Source organism: Bufo bufo, chromosome 1 (assembly GCF_905171765.1).
Source record: "Bufo bufo chromosome 1, aBufBuf1.1, whole genome shotgun sequence".
NCBI lineage: Eukaryota > Metazoa > Chordata > Amphibia > Anura > Bufonidae > Bufo > Bufo bufo.
In genome coordinates, this window is record NC_053389.1 from 453,573,830 (window position 1) to 453,586,955 (window position 13,126).

General features: G+C 48.4%; 1 protein-coding gene across 3 annotated transcripts in view; it reads left to right on the top strand.

Annotated features, from left to right (window-relative positions):
- PTPRQ (protein tyrosine phosphatase receptor type Q) overlaps positions 1–13,126 on the top strand; it is a 538,157-nt gene that overhangs the window by 118,155 nt on the left and 406,876 nt on the right. For all 3 annotated transcript variants that reach the window (XM_040408443.1, XM_040408453.1, XM_040408462.1), the window contains exons 17-18: positions 2,854–3,016; positions 10,763–11,023. In XM_040408443.1, coding sequence (XP_040264377.1) covers positions 2,854–3,016; positions 10,763–11,023 — 424 coding nt within the window. The remainder of the gene's footprint in view (positions 1–2,853; positions 3,017–10,762; positions 11,024–13,126) is intronic.

A 13,126-nucleotide genomic window follows, 5' to 3' on the forward strand; every position in this document is an offset into this window, starting at 1 on the left:
GCCAATACACACGTGGGGACAATAGGACAGACATCACTATTCAAATATACAATGTCACAACCATTACAGTAAACATAGACATTTAACATATCCCCAGATGGCTTGGATCTGAGCGCTCAATATCCAAACAGCGCTCAGATGCCACAAACACAGTCAAATCGCCATGGGGTTTAAGTTTAGCACGGGCTGATGAGAGGGCCCATAATCCTGGGGCAAGAGGCTGGCAACCAGGCTTCTCCAGCACCCAGTGACGAGGTTGGTTTCGCCACATTTCTCCCCTTTTCCAAACAGACTAACAGGGTATCTGACCTTCTGCCGGTCAGTGCCCTTGTTAGTCCAGCAGCCCACCCACAAAATAGAAACAGCAGTACAGCCCACCCACAATAAATGGTTACTACACCTGAGCAAGGGATAAACTTCTCCATGTCCATGTGCCTCACTACGGCTGTGTGGGGGACTGGTAGACTGCCTTGGTGGGTTGCTGAGTGGGCAGAGACCAGCGGTACTTTGCCCTGGTGCCAGTGCTACCACGGAAGAAGCCTGGTTGTAGCCTGGTTGTTGGAGGGGGAGACCGACTGTCTCCCCTTTAGATAAACCACCATGCTGCTGTGGGGGGAGACCGACTGTCTCCCCTTTGGTTAATCAGCCCTGTTGCTGGGGGACAGGACCAAGTGTCCCTACCCCCTGTGCTGTGAGTGCAGAGACCACGGTCCCATCTGCATGGTTGTGGGGATTACTGTCTCCCCCTGGTACGTTAAGCTGCCGCTGGGGAATGGAGACTGGGCTCCCAATTGCCAACAAATCCTTCTGTTGCTGTGGGATGGAGACTGAGCTCCCAATTCCCAATAGATCACATTTCCGCTGGGGGACAGGACCGACTGTCTCTGCCCCCTGTAACTCAGCCTGCCGCTGGGGAATGGAGACTGGGCTCCCAATTCCCAATAAATCACATTGCCGCTGGGGGACAGGACCGACTGTCTCTGCCCCCTGTAACTCAGCCTGCCGCTGGGGAATGGAGACTGGGCTCCCAATAAATCACATTGCCGCTGGGGAGAGGGGGTAGCAAGCTCCTCTCCCATACATACTTCCAGCCTCTGGGGAGGGAGACCGACTGTCTCCGCTCCCAATACAGTGTCCTATTGCTGGGAAAAGGAGACTGGGCTCTCTATTCCCTGTAGGACACTCTGCCGCTGGGGGACAGGACCGACTGTCTCTGCCCCCTGTAACTCAGCCTGCCGCTGGGGAATGGAGACTGGGCTCCCAATTCCCTGCAGGAGCGGTGGAGAGACCTCGGTCCCACCTCCACCGGTCACCTGGGGTTCTTCCCAGTAAATCTCCACAATATCTGCCCAGCTGAATGGGTCTGGATCCGGGTCTGTCATCTTGCAGTCCTGCTGAGCCTTCCCAATGGAGTGGAAGAGATCTCAGTAGTCCTGCTCCAGTTCCCACTCCAGGGTTGCTAGGTGAGCCAGGTCTTTCTCTACCTCCTGGGGGTCATCCCAATCCTGTCTAGCCTCTCCCTCATAGAAAATGTCCGGAGTCTGGACTGTGCAGGGCTCCCGAAGTCAGGCTCTGCAAAGGACTCCCATAACAAGCCAGGACCATCAAACTCCACTCCCTCTGGCTTGTCATGCTCAGCTGTCCAGGGTATATACTGTGTCATATACCACCAGAGCGCCTGGTAGTCATCCTCCAGCCATAGCTCCTGCCATACCCGGTGCTCTAGTTCCTTCACCCATTCCTCCAGGGGCTGCTCTCACAGGAAGGGCATCCGCAGGGACACTTGCTTATGCAATCGCTGCTCTTCACTGGGGAGACTCTCACCTCGCTGGTGTTGTACATTATCCAGGGCCTGGTACCAGATGCCTTTCCTTAATGCATCCCGGCCATCCAGGTCTTCCTCATCATACTCTACTGCTGGTTCCATTCTGGTGCTGTCAGGGTCGCTGTACTAGGACATGTGTTGCCCTCAAATTGTAAAATCCATGGAATGGTGTCTCCTGTAGCTGTCCTTCTGGCTGTGGGAATGATCCCGCCGCTTGCCACCAATTGTAACGGCATACAAGGGAATGCTCCAAACTCCGAACTGAACCTCACTAATAGCTGCTAGCAGACGAATAGGAAACGCACCCAAGCGGCTTACACTCCTAGCAATCAGTCTCTAACAGCATACAGTGAATCCCCCCAAGAACGAAACTAAGCTCCGCGTTGAGGGTAAAGCAGTGGACAGCCAGAGCTGTGTGTTTATTGTTCTTATATAACATTGTTACACACTAGTACCACCCACAGGGTTTTGTAAAAACAACCAATAAACACGTACAATACAGTAAAACACTCCCACACATAATCCTCCCCTCTGCCTGTGATACAATTACCTTACACATTGGGTTGATGTAATTATCACAGGCTGGAGAATACACAATGTCTTCTCTCCTGGAGACAACCAAGGAGTAATTCAATTATCTCTCAGGACAAAGGGAAATCGCCAAAACACACGTGGGGACAATAGGACAGACATCACTATTCAAATATACAATGTCACAACCATTACAGTAAACATAGACATTTAACATATCCCCAGATGGCTTGGATCTGAGCGCTCAATATCCAAACAGCGCTCAGATGCCACAAACACAGTCAAATCGCCATGGGGTTTAAGTTTAGCATAGGCTGATGAGAGGGCCCATAATCCTGGGGCAAGAGGCTGGCAACCAGGCTTCTCCAGCACCCAGTGGCGAGGTTGGTTTCGCCACAATGGTGTTAGGGGAAAAATTGCCGTTATTTTAATGGTGTCTATTTTTTACATTGAGCATTCTTTTAATTGCTGATATAACAAGGCTTATCTTTTCACAGCTAACCTATCAATCAAGCAACAGAGAAACATTTCATAAGGTAGCAATGGTTGATAATGAAGCAGTGATTAAGAACCTTTTACCTGGGGAAGACTACATATTTCAACTTCAAACAATTAAAGGGGAGCAATTTAGCGTCCCAATAGAGAAAACAGCTAGTACCAGTAAGTACTCTTTCAATTTTCTTGGCTTGAGCCTATGAATGACTCTGTGGAAAAGGATGCTGGTCCTCGGGGTCAAAAGTGGATTATGTTTAATGCAGTGAGTTGGTGTAATAGCCTCCACTAACACACACACAATTGAGTTTTTTGCTTAAATTGCTAATAAAGGAATACTAAGGCCCCTTTCACACGGGTGAGTATTCCGCGCGGATGCGATGATTGAGGTACCCACCCATTCATTTCTATGGGGCTGTTCACAGCGGTGATTTTCACGCATCACTTGTGCGTTGCGTGAAAATCGCAGCATGCTCTATATCAGGCATGGCCAACCTGAGGCTCTCCAGCTGTTGTAAAACTACAACTCCCACCATGCCCTGCTGTAGGCTGATAGCTGTAGACTGTCCGGGCATGATGGGAGTTGTAGTTTTGCAACATCTGGAGAGCCTCAGGTTGGCCATCCCTGCTCTATATTCTGCGTTTTTCACGCAACGCAGGTCCCATAGAAGTGAATGGGGTTGCGTGAAAATCGCAAGCATCCGCAAGCAAGTGCGGATGCAATGCGATTTTCACGTACGGTTGCTAGGAGATGATCGGGATGGAGACCCGATCATTATTATTTTCCCTTATAACATGGTTATAAGGGAAAATAATAGCATTCTGAATACAGAATGCATAGTAAAACAGCGCTGGAGGGGTTAAAAAAATAAAAATAAAATTTAACTCACCTTAGTCCACTTGATCGCGTAGCCCGGCATCTCCTTCTGTCTCCTTTGTTGAATAGGACCTGTGGTGAGCATTAATTACAGGAACAGGACCTTTGATGACGTCACTCCGGTCATCACATGGTACGTCACATGATCTTTTACCATGGTGACGTACCATGTGATGACCGGAGTGACGTCATCAGGTCCTGTTCCTGTAATTAATGCTCACCACAGGTCCTATTCAACAAAGGAGACAGAAGGAGATGCCGGGCCGCGATCAAGTGGACTAAGGGGAGTTAAATTATTTTTATTTATTTTTTAACCCCTTGTGGCAATGTGAACATTAAGGTGGTGTTTCCCCAGGTTCCAGTCCGGGACTTAGGCCATGCTCATGTCCAGGGATCCTATTTAATCCTGCTACTGGATCTTGGGTGTGTCTCACTCTGGAGAGTGTGCAGACAGAGGCCTGGTGAGGCTCTGTCAGTGTGGTCTCAGCTAGGCAAGGCTGAGGGGCCACGAGGCTAGGCAATAGCCTGGACTTTGGGGGAATTGCACACAGAAGGCTGGAGTGGCTCCGTGTGGTCTGAGCCGGGAGGGCTGAGAGACCACTATCCCACAAGAGACCCTGGTGTGGGAGCAGCCTGGAGGTTGGGCTGGGAAAGCCGCATCTCATCACGGGTGTGAACTGTGGTACGCTTTAGGTGAGTCAGGGAAACCTATGTGTTTAGATAGGGCCCAGACGGGCAAGGTATTTTATTTTGGCTTTGTGTGTTTTTCTTTATGCCGTGTGCCACAATAAAGCACAGTTTGGCCCCTAAATCCTGGTGTCCGTGAAGAAGTGTGTGGTTGCAACCACCGGAAAAGAGCTAATCCCCCACAATTGGTGTCGGATGCGGGCACATGTCCGTGCTGAAAAGAAAAAAAAAACAACGTGGTTGCTAGGGACAACGACCTCACTGAAAGGAGCAGGTGCTGCTCATGCTGTTCTGGACACTTTTTGCTGGGTTGCAAAGGAGTTAGGGCTCATGCACACGACCGTATGCCCTCCGAGACATACGGTCCGTGAGCTGGCCATATGTCCCGGAGCGGCATACATCGTACGCACGGGAGTGCACAGCATCATAGGTTACTATGATGCTGTGCGCATCGGGCCGCCCGCCAGACTATTGTCCCGCACTCATATGATATTATGAGTGCGGAACAATAGCCCCGCGGGCGGCCCGATGCGCTCAGCATCATAGTAACCTATGATGCTGTGCGCTCCGGTGCGCTCCCGTGCGCACGATGTATGCCGCTCCGGGACATATGGCCAGCTCACGGACCGTATGTCTCGGAGGGCATACGGTCGTGTGCATGAGCCCTTACTGTGCAGTGAATTAAAGGGCCAGTAGCCCAGAAAAAGGGGACTGGCTGCTAAAAGTTTTTCCTGCTACGAGACTGACTGTTGCCATGGGCCTCGGGGAAGAATACGTCCGACGGACGTGGGAGATTAAACGGCAGGAAAAACTGGTAAAACAGATGGGTTGTACCCCACGTGAGTTGGCAAAATTTGATGCTGAGCGAGAGGCTCTGGAGGCGCAGCTGCAGCTAGCCCTGAATAGAGGGTCCTCAACGCTGTATGGACCCTGCACAAAGTTCCCAGAGGTCGGCAGTGTGCTGGGAATGCCGGAGAAAAAGCAAAAATATGCCGTTGCCAAGGGCAACCGTCGGGAAGAAAAGGAGGTGGAGAGTGGTGCAGCTCTCAGGAGATCCTATGTTTCCTGCACGTGTGCGCAAAGTCCTAAAGGGTGCGGATGGAGTGACTGTCTGGATAAAGGTTGGAGTCAAGGCCAAGGCGTTTCCCGTGGCAACTACTGTATTAAGGAGAGGGGTGATGACCGTGCTGGAGATATTCCTGGACTCCCCTCATCTCCCGTGAGTGCCGAATCCGTGACGACAATCGGTAAGATCGTTCCAATTATCCCGTGTGTAACAGACCCAGTGACATTGAGCAGGCGGCAGTTGCTACCCCCTGGGCCGTTGGGTGATATGTCACCGAGGCTAGAAACTGTCTCAAAAGTGTGTGACCATATGAAAAGTAATATAATGCTAAGTGTACGGGACAGTCATGCAGTTAATAAGAATTGTCCGATGATTCTCACTGAGTGTGAGACTACCGTGAGAACTGGGACTTATGGACTTGCTGGTAGAACTACGCTCATGCAGGAGGGACTGTTGGGCCATGATTTCCCGTTGTTCCGTGACTTGTGGGGAAGTGGAAACACTCCTGCAGAACTGGTATCTAATCCTTTAAGTGAAGTGACCATTAGAGACAATGGTGTGGATAAGGTGCAAGGTGATTGTGCCAGGTTGGCGGAAATGCATAATGAAAGTGGGATGTCATGTGAAATATCTGATGTTGATAACATGCCTTTTCTGTTGCAGGCTGTGGTCAGGGGAGAAGCGCCCCCTGGTGATAAAAATGTAAATGATGATGAAGCTTTATTTTCTTAATCTGCTATTTTTCATGAAGAACTTTATGACATGATCAGGGTGTTTGAAGAATTGCATATAAGTAATGTGAACCAGGCACCTAAAAGAGAGCCTGAGCAAGTGCAGGTGGTTCTCACTGAGGGGGAGTCTCCAGTGAGAACTGGGTCTTGTGGACCTGATGTTACCAATATGTTCTTATATGATGTGATGTTGGGTTGTGATAACGTTTCGTTGTTATGGGGCAAGGTAGACACTTCTGCAGATAGTGACGAAACTCCTGCAGAACCTGTACTTGCCCGTGTAAATGAAGGTCTAAGGGAGCTGCACATTGACTGTCATGGGGAAAGAATATTGCCTATAGAAAACAATGGTGCTGATAAGAAACATGTGAATGATGCAGAAGTGCAGATAAATGTTGTGAGCACCGAGTGGAGCAATCCTACTCTGGTGAACGTGCAAGAAAGGGTAGCAGTCCTAGAGGGAGTATCACACGTACCAGAGGTGGACATGCAGTCTCCACAGTGTTTTATGGTCAATAAAGTAATTTCCCAGGTAGGGATTAACTCGGCAGTGCCTCTAGAAGTCAGTGTTAATAATGGAACCAGTGACATAGGCGATATATGCGCTGTGACCATTAGCAACTCCGAGAAGGAAGCTACCAAGTCAAGGTATTGCAAAATTCAGGTGGTCACTAGTAGCGACCAGACGACAGTTATACATGACGTGACGAGAGCTGAGTGGGGAGATGGCAGCCTAGTGTCTGAGACCCATACCCAGGCAGGGGTAGATGACCTGACACGTCAGTACAGCTGCAATCCTGAAGATTTTTCTCTCTCCACACAGTCCCTAGATATGATAGAGAAGGGACTAGATGTCTTCACAGAGTCACCGAAGAAGACTGCAGTAGATACAAACAAAGTGCTTAAAGAGACCCTGCGTGAAACCCCCACAGGGGGTAATGGTGATACTCCTACATCGGCTGCAGCAGAGCCAAGTGAAGAGCATCTGGAACAGGAGACCCTCTCCTCGGCTCGATCCCTTGAAGAAGCGCTTGAGGAGCGAGATGAATGTGAGAGGCTGAACAGACAACTCAGAGCAGGGATGGAAGAGCTCATGAGCTCAAAGGATGATGTCAGGAAGAACGTCTATGAGTTGAAGAAGTCTAAGCCAGAGCCTGTTAAGAATGGGTCTGGAGATGGTGGCGCCGTGGTGCCGACCGAGGCGGAGAAGACGGAAGATCTTTCTGCTCACCCAGCTGATGTGAATGCAGAGGCCAAGAGACTCGTGGCAATAAGTAGCCAGGACCTGGTCATGAAAGATGTTCCCTCTGCCGTTAGTGCCTTACAGAAAGCCAGCGGTCTGCTGGAGAAGGCAACGGAAGGAAACGAGTCTGGTGAAGATCCTGATGTCCCCAGTGCCTCCAACCTTGATGAGAAGGAGGAGGAGTTAAGATGGCAAGGATATGAGGCCAAGTCCGTGAAGGATAAAAAGGATAATAAAGAAATTGGAGACTCCAAAGAAATAGAGGCCAAAGAAGCTAAGGCAGAGGTCTTGAAATGGGAGAAAACCTTGGATGTCCCAGAGACCAAGGTTAGGGTGGAAAGAGCGACTGCTGAAGTGGGAACAGCCACTGAAGACGCAGAAGACTCTGAAGCTGGCTCCAAACCCGAAGAAACCCCTGCTGAGAATAATGGAAAAGGGGTCCAGATGCGTGGAAAAGGAGCGAGACATAAGAAACCTTCTCTGCTGAAGGAGCCCCGCAAGGCAAAAGAGAAAGGGTCTGGACACGACCATGACTGGGAACAGTTCAGTCAAGAGTTGCTACAGTCCAAGAAAGGACGTGAGGGGCCTGTGCAGAAGCCAGAAAATTTAAAAAGACAGTACCTGCTCATGAGATGGGCAAGAAAATCCCAGAGGCCTTGTCAGCTCTGTAATAAACTCATGAGGGTGACAAACCAAGCGCTGTTGTCGTGGGTCTGGCAAAATAAAGGGAAGCCTCTGACGCTGACCACATCTTCCAGGAGGAAGGTTGAGCCAGGCGATGGCAAGAAAATGTGGATGCCCTGTCATGAGCATCCAGTTAGTACATGTGTTCACCCCCACAGGTTTGAACAGAGGGGGGGGATATGTGGCAATGTGAACATTAAGGTGGTGTTTCCCCAGGTTCCAGTCCGGGACTTAGGCCATGCTCATGTCCAGGGATCCTATTTAATCCTGCTACAGGATCTTGGGTGTGTCTCACTCTGGAGAGTGTGCAGACAGAGGCCTGGTGAGGCTCTGTCAGTGTGGTCTCAGCTAGGCAAGGCTGAGGGGCCACGAGGCTAGGCAATAGCCTGGACTTTGGAGGAATTGCACACAGAAGGCTGGAGTGGCTCCGTGTGGTCTGAGCCGGGAGGGCTGAGAGACCACTATCCCACAAGAGACCCTGGTGTGGGAGCAGCCTGGAGGTTGGGCTGGGAAAGCTGCATCTCATCACGGGTGTGAACTGTGGTACGCTTTAGGTGAGTCAGGGAAACCTATGTGTTTAGATAGGGCCCAGACGGGCAAGGTATTTTATTTTGGCTTTGTGTGTTTTTCTTTATGCCGTGTGCCACAATAAAGCACAGTTTGGCCCCTAAATCCTGGTGTCCGTGAAGAAGTGTGTGGTTGCAACCACCGGAAAAGAGCTAATCCCCCACACCCTCCAGCGCTAGTTTACTATGCATTCTGTATTCAGAATGCTATTATTTTCCCTTATAACTATGTTATAAGGGGAAATAATACAATCTTACAGAACACCGATCCCAAGCCCGAACTTCTGTGAAGAAGTTCGGGTTTGGGTACCAAACATGCGCGATTTTTCCTCACGCGAGTGCAAAACGCATTACAATGTTTTGCACTCATGCGGAAAAACGCACCCACACATTTTCCCGCAACGCCCGTGTGAACCCAGCCTAAGGCCCCTTGCAGACGAGCGTTCCTCCCGCAGCGAGTCCGCAACGCAGCTCCCGGCCTGACCTCCCAGCACTGCCTGGGAGTCTCGTAGCATTATATTGATTTGAGTATATCAACACCGACTTGAAAACGTAGGTCTTGATAAATCTCTCCCATCACCTTTATAAAGTTTTTTTAGACATGAAACAAGTGGTTCTCCCGTTACCTCTAAAGAGTATTTTTTTGTATTGCTGATGTATAGTTAAGTATAAATTTTTGTGCCTAAATTTAAAGGGCTTCTGTCACCCCACTAAAGTCATTTTTTTTTGTTGGGCTAGTTTAAATTACTTATAATGCGATATATGAAAATATAATGGTCTTACTTACTTTGATTCAGCAGTTTCTTCTAAAAACGAAGTTTTATAATATGTAAATTAGGTCTCTACCAGCAAGTAGGGCGGCATTTCAAAAATCGCGCACCTGTGTTCGCTCTGAGATGAGGAGGCTCGCCTCCTCAGAACTCCCTCAGTGCGCCTGCGCCGATGACATCACCGAAATAGAAGACGTCATCGGCGCAGGCGCACTGAGGGAATGCTGAGGAGGCGAGCCTCCTCATCTCAGAGCGCCTGCGCCGAATGAACACAGGCGCGCGATTTTTGAAATGCCGACAGGGCTGGCCGGAGGAGGAGATCCCGGCTGGCCCTGTCAATCAACACGACGAGGGGGCGGTTTTCTGCAGCTGCTACCAGCAAGTAGCCGCCCTACTTGCTGGTAGAGACCTAATTTACATATTATAAAACTTAGTTTTTAGAAGAAACTGCTGAATCAAAGTAAGTAAGACAATTATATTTTCATATATCGCATTATAAGTAATTTAACTAGCCCAAAAAAAAAATATGACTTTAGTGGGGTGACAAAAGCCCTTTAAGCAACCATGCATGTGAATTTAGAACTTAGCTTAGTAAGGCTACCTTCACATATATCAGTTGTGTAGGTATTTTAGTCCGGGAGCTGGACACAACAGATGATTGAGCACAGCTTGGTTGTTTCCATATTTTCTGCATGCCATGAACAAGATAATTATGTCTTTGTGGTCAGAAGCCCATAGATTAGGCTACTTTCACATCTGCACTTTCCGCTAGGATCTCAGTAGCGGGGGAAAACGCTTCCATTTTGTCCCCATTCATTGTCAAAGGGGACAAAACTGAACTGAATGAAACAGAATGAATCCCGTTCTGTTTTGTTGTGACCCCATTGTGGACAGAATAACGCTGCAATCAGCGTTTTCCTGTCCGCGATGTGGTGTGGAGCAAGACGGATCCGTCATGACTCACAATGTAAGTCAATGGAGAGGGATCCATTTTCTCTGACACAAAAGAAAACGGATCCATCCCCCATTGACTTACAATGCTTTTAGAGATGGATCTGTCTTGGCTATTTTAGATTCGTTCATAACGGATGCAGACGGTTGTATTATTATGATGGACGCATTTTTGCTAATAAAAGATGGATCCGGCAAAAATGCTGGTGTAAAAGTAACTTTACATTCATATTTCGCATGATACACTGATAAATTTGCATGGCTACATTTAGAAATTTAGTATATATTCATTTTTTGAGAGTGCTTCTTAATGTGTTCATGTGTTTTTTTTTTATGTAGGGCCTGCTGGAATTTGTGGGCTATCTAGTAAGGACATTAATACCACTTCTGCTACTCTGCATTGGGACCCGGTTGGAAGTAGTTTTACTCACTACAGAATTCTAATTAAAAACCAAACATATGTAAGAGATTTCAATGTCTCCAAAGCAGAGCCAGAGTATACAGCAACCCATCTTTACCCTGGTGGAATTTATAATGTCACAGTTCAGAGGGTGAAAGGAAACTTTCTTGGTGATATTTCATCTATACAGGTGGTGGCAGGTTGGTTCAGTCTTCTCATACTTTATACCATTATTGTTGTTCTTTTCTCTACATGTTAAACTTGACCATAAAATATGTCCAAATTTTAGATACATAAAAGACAAAAACATATACTGTTTGCTTGGAATGACCTCACTTCAACATCTAGTCTAGAGCCTCATATACATGAAAGTGTGCAAGGAGCCAAATATCTGCTGCTATGTGGTGCATCTGTACAGACCATAGGTGCTTTGTTTTATAAGTACAAGTGAAGTAGACTAACAAGGTGAAGAATCTGCAAAAATGGTTGGGTCTGTTGGGATATATTGATCGGAGGATGCATTTCTCCTGCACTGCTGCACTAGGAAATGCTGATGATGTAAAAATTACAAGGAACCGGCACTCCAATACACCCTTTATTACACATAAGGAGGGCATTATACACACCCTTGAAAAATTATGATTGATGGGATGCTGGTGACCCTCAAAAACATTAGGAGCAAGGGCCTGCTGGTGACCCTCTTAAACATTAGGGGCGAGTTCCTGCTGCTGATATGACCATGGAAAAAATTATGGGCAAGGGCCTGCTGCTGAGCTGACCATCAAAAAAATTATGGGCGAGGGCCTGCTGCTGAGCTGACCATCGAAAAAATTATGGTTGAGGGTTTGCTACTGAGCTGACTCTGTAAAACATTATGAGCAAGGGCCTGCTGCTGATCTGACTATGGATAAAATTATGGACGAGGACCTGCTGCTGAGTTGACCATCGAAAAAATTATGGTTGAGGGTCTGCTACTGAACTGACTCTCTAAAATATTAGGGGCGAGGGCCTGCTGCTGAGCTGACCATGGAAAAAATTATGGTTGAGGGCCTGCTGCTGAGCTGATCATTGAAAAAATTATGGTTGAGGGTCTGCTGGTGAGCTGACTCTCTAAAACATTAGAGGTGAGGGCCTGCTGCTGAGCTGACCATCGAAAAAATTATGGTTGAGGGCCTGCTGCTGAGCTGACCCTCTAAAACGAGGGCAGCCTAACAAGCATGTTGATATGATGTAAGAGGAGGAGGAGGAGGACGAGAAAGGGAAGATTGAACCATATACCCTTTTTTGTGATGGAAGGGGTGCATGGGAATACAGTGTATTCAATACACCATAAAAGCCACATTTAAAGTGCCTTTATGTTCAACCGCTTTCCTCTGGTGGATTAGAGAAGTCAGGCGCAATCCAGGCATTGTTCATTTTGATAAGAGTCAACCTGTTAGCATTTTCAGTTGACAGTCGGATGCGCTTATCAGTTATTATGCCCCCAGCAGCACTAAATACCCGCTCTGACAAAACGCTGGCAGCAGGGCAGGCCAGCACCTCCAAGGCGTAGAGCGCCAGTACGTGCCACGTGTCCAGCTTGGACACCCAATAGTTGTAAGGCACAGAGGGATCATTGAGGACGCTGACACGGTCTGCTACGTACTCCGTCACCATCTTCCAAAACTTTTCTCTCCTTGTGACACTAGGCCGTGCATCAGGGTGAGGGTGCTGGCAGGGTGTCATGAAACTGTCCCAGGCCTTGGAGAGTGTGGTCTTTCCTCTGTTGGAACTGCTGTGTGTTCCCCTCATCTCCCCTACTCGGTTGCCCAAGGAACTACGTACTCTGCTGCCAGCGTTGTCAGCTGGAAATTATTGGAGCAATTTTTCCACAAGGACCTTCTGGTATTGCACCATTTTGCTAGTCCTCTCCACCACAGGAATGAGAGATGAGAAGTTCTCTTTGTATCGGGGGTTGAGAAGGGTGAACAACCAGTAATCGGTGTTGGCCAATATGCGTATACCGCGAGGGTCACAGGAAAGGCAGCATAACATAAAGTCAGCTATTTGTGCAAGAGTCCCAACAGACAAGACTTTGCTGTCCTCATCAGGAGGATGACTCTCAATCTCCTCATCCTCTTCCTCCTCTTCAGCCCATCCACGCTGAACAGATGGAATAAACCTGCTGTGGGTACTACCCTCTGTAGCGGAGGCAACCGTCTCCACTGCTCCTCCTCATCATCATCCAATTTGCGCTGAGAAGACGAACGGAGGGTGGTCTGGCTATCACCCTGTGTACTGTCTTCCCCCATTTCCACCTCCTC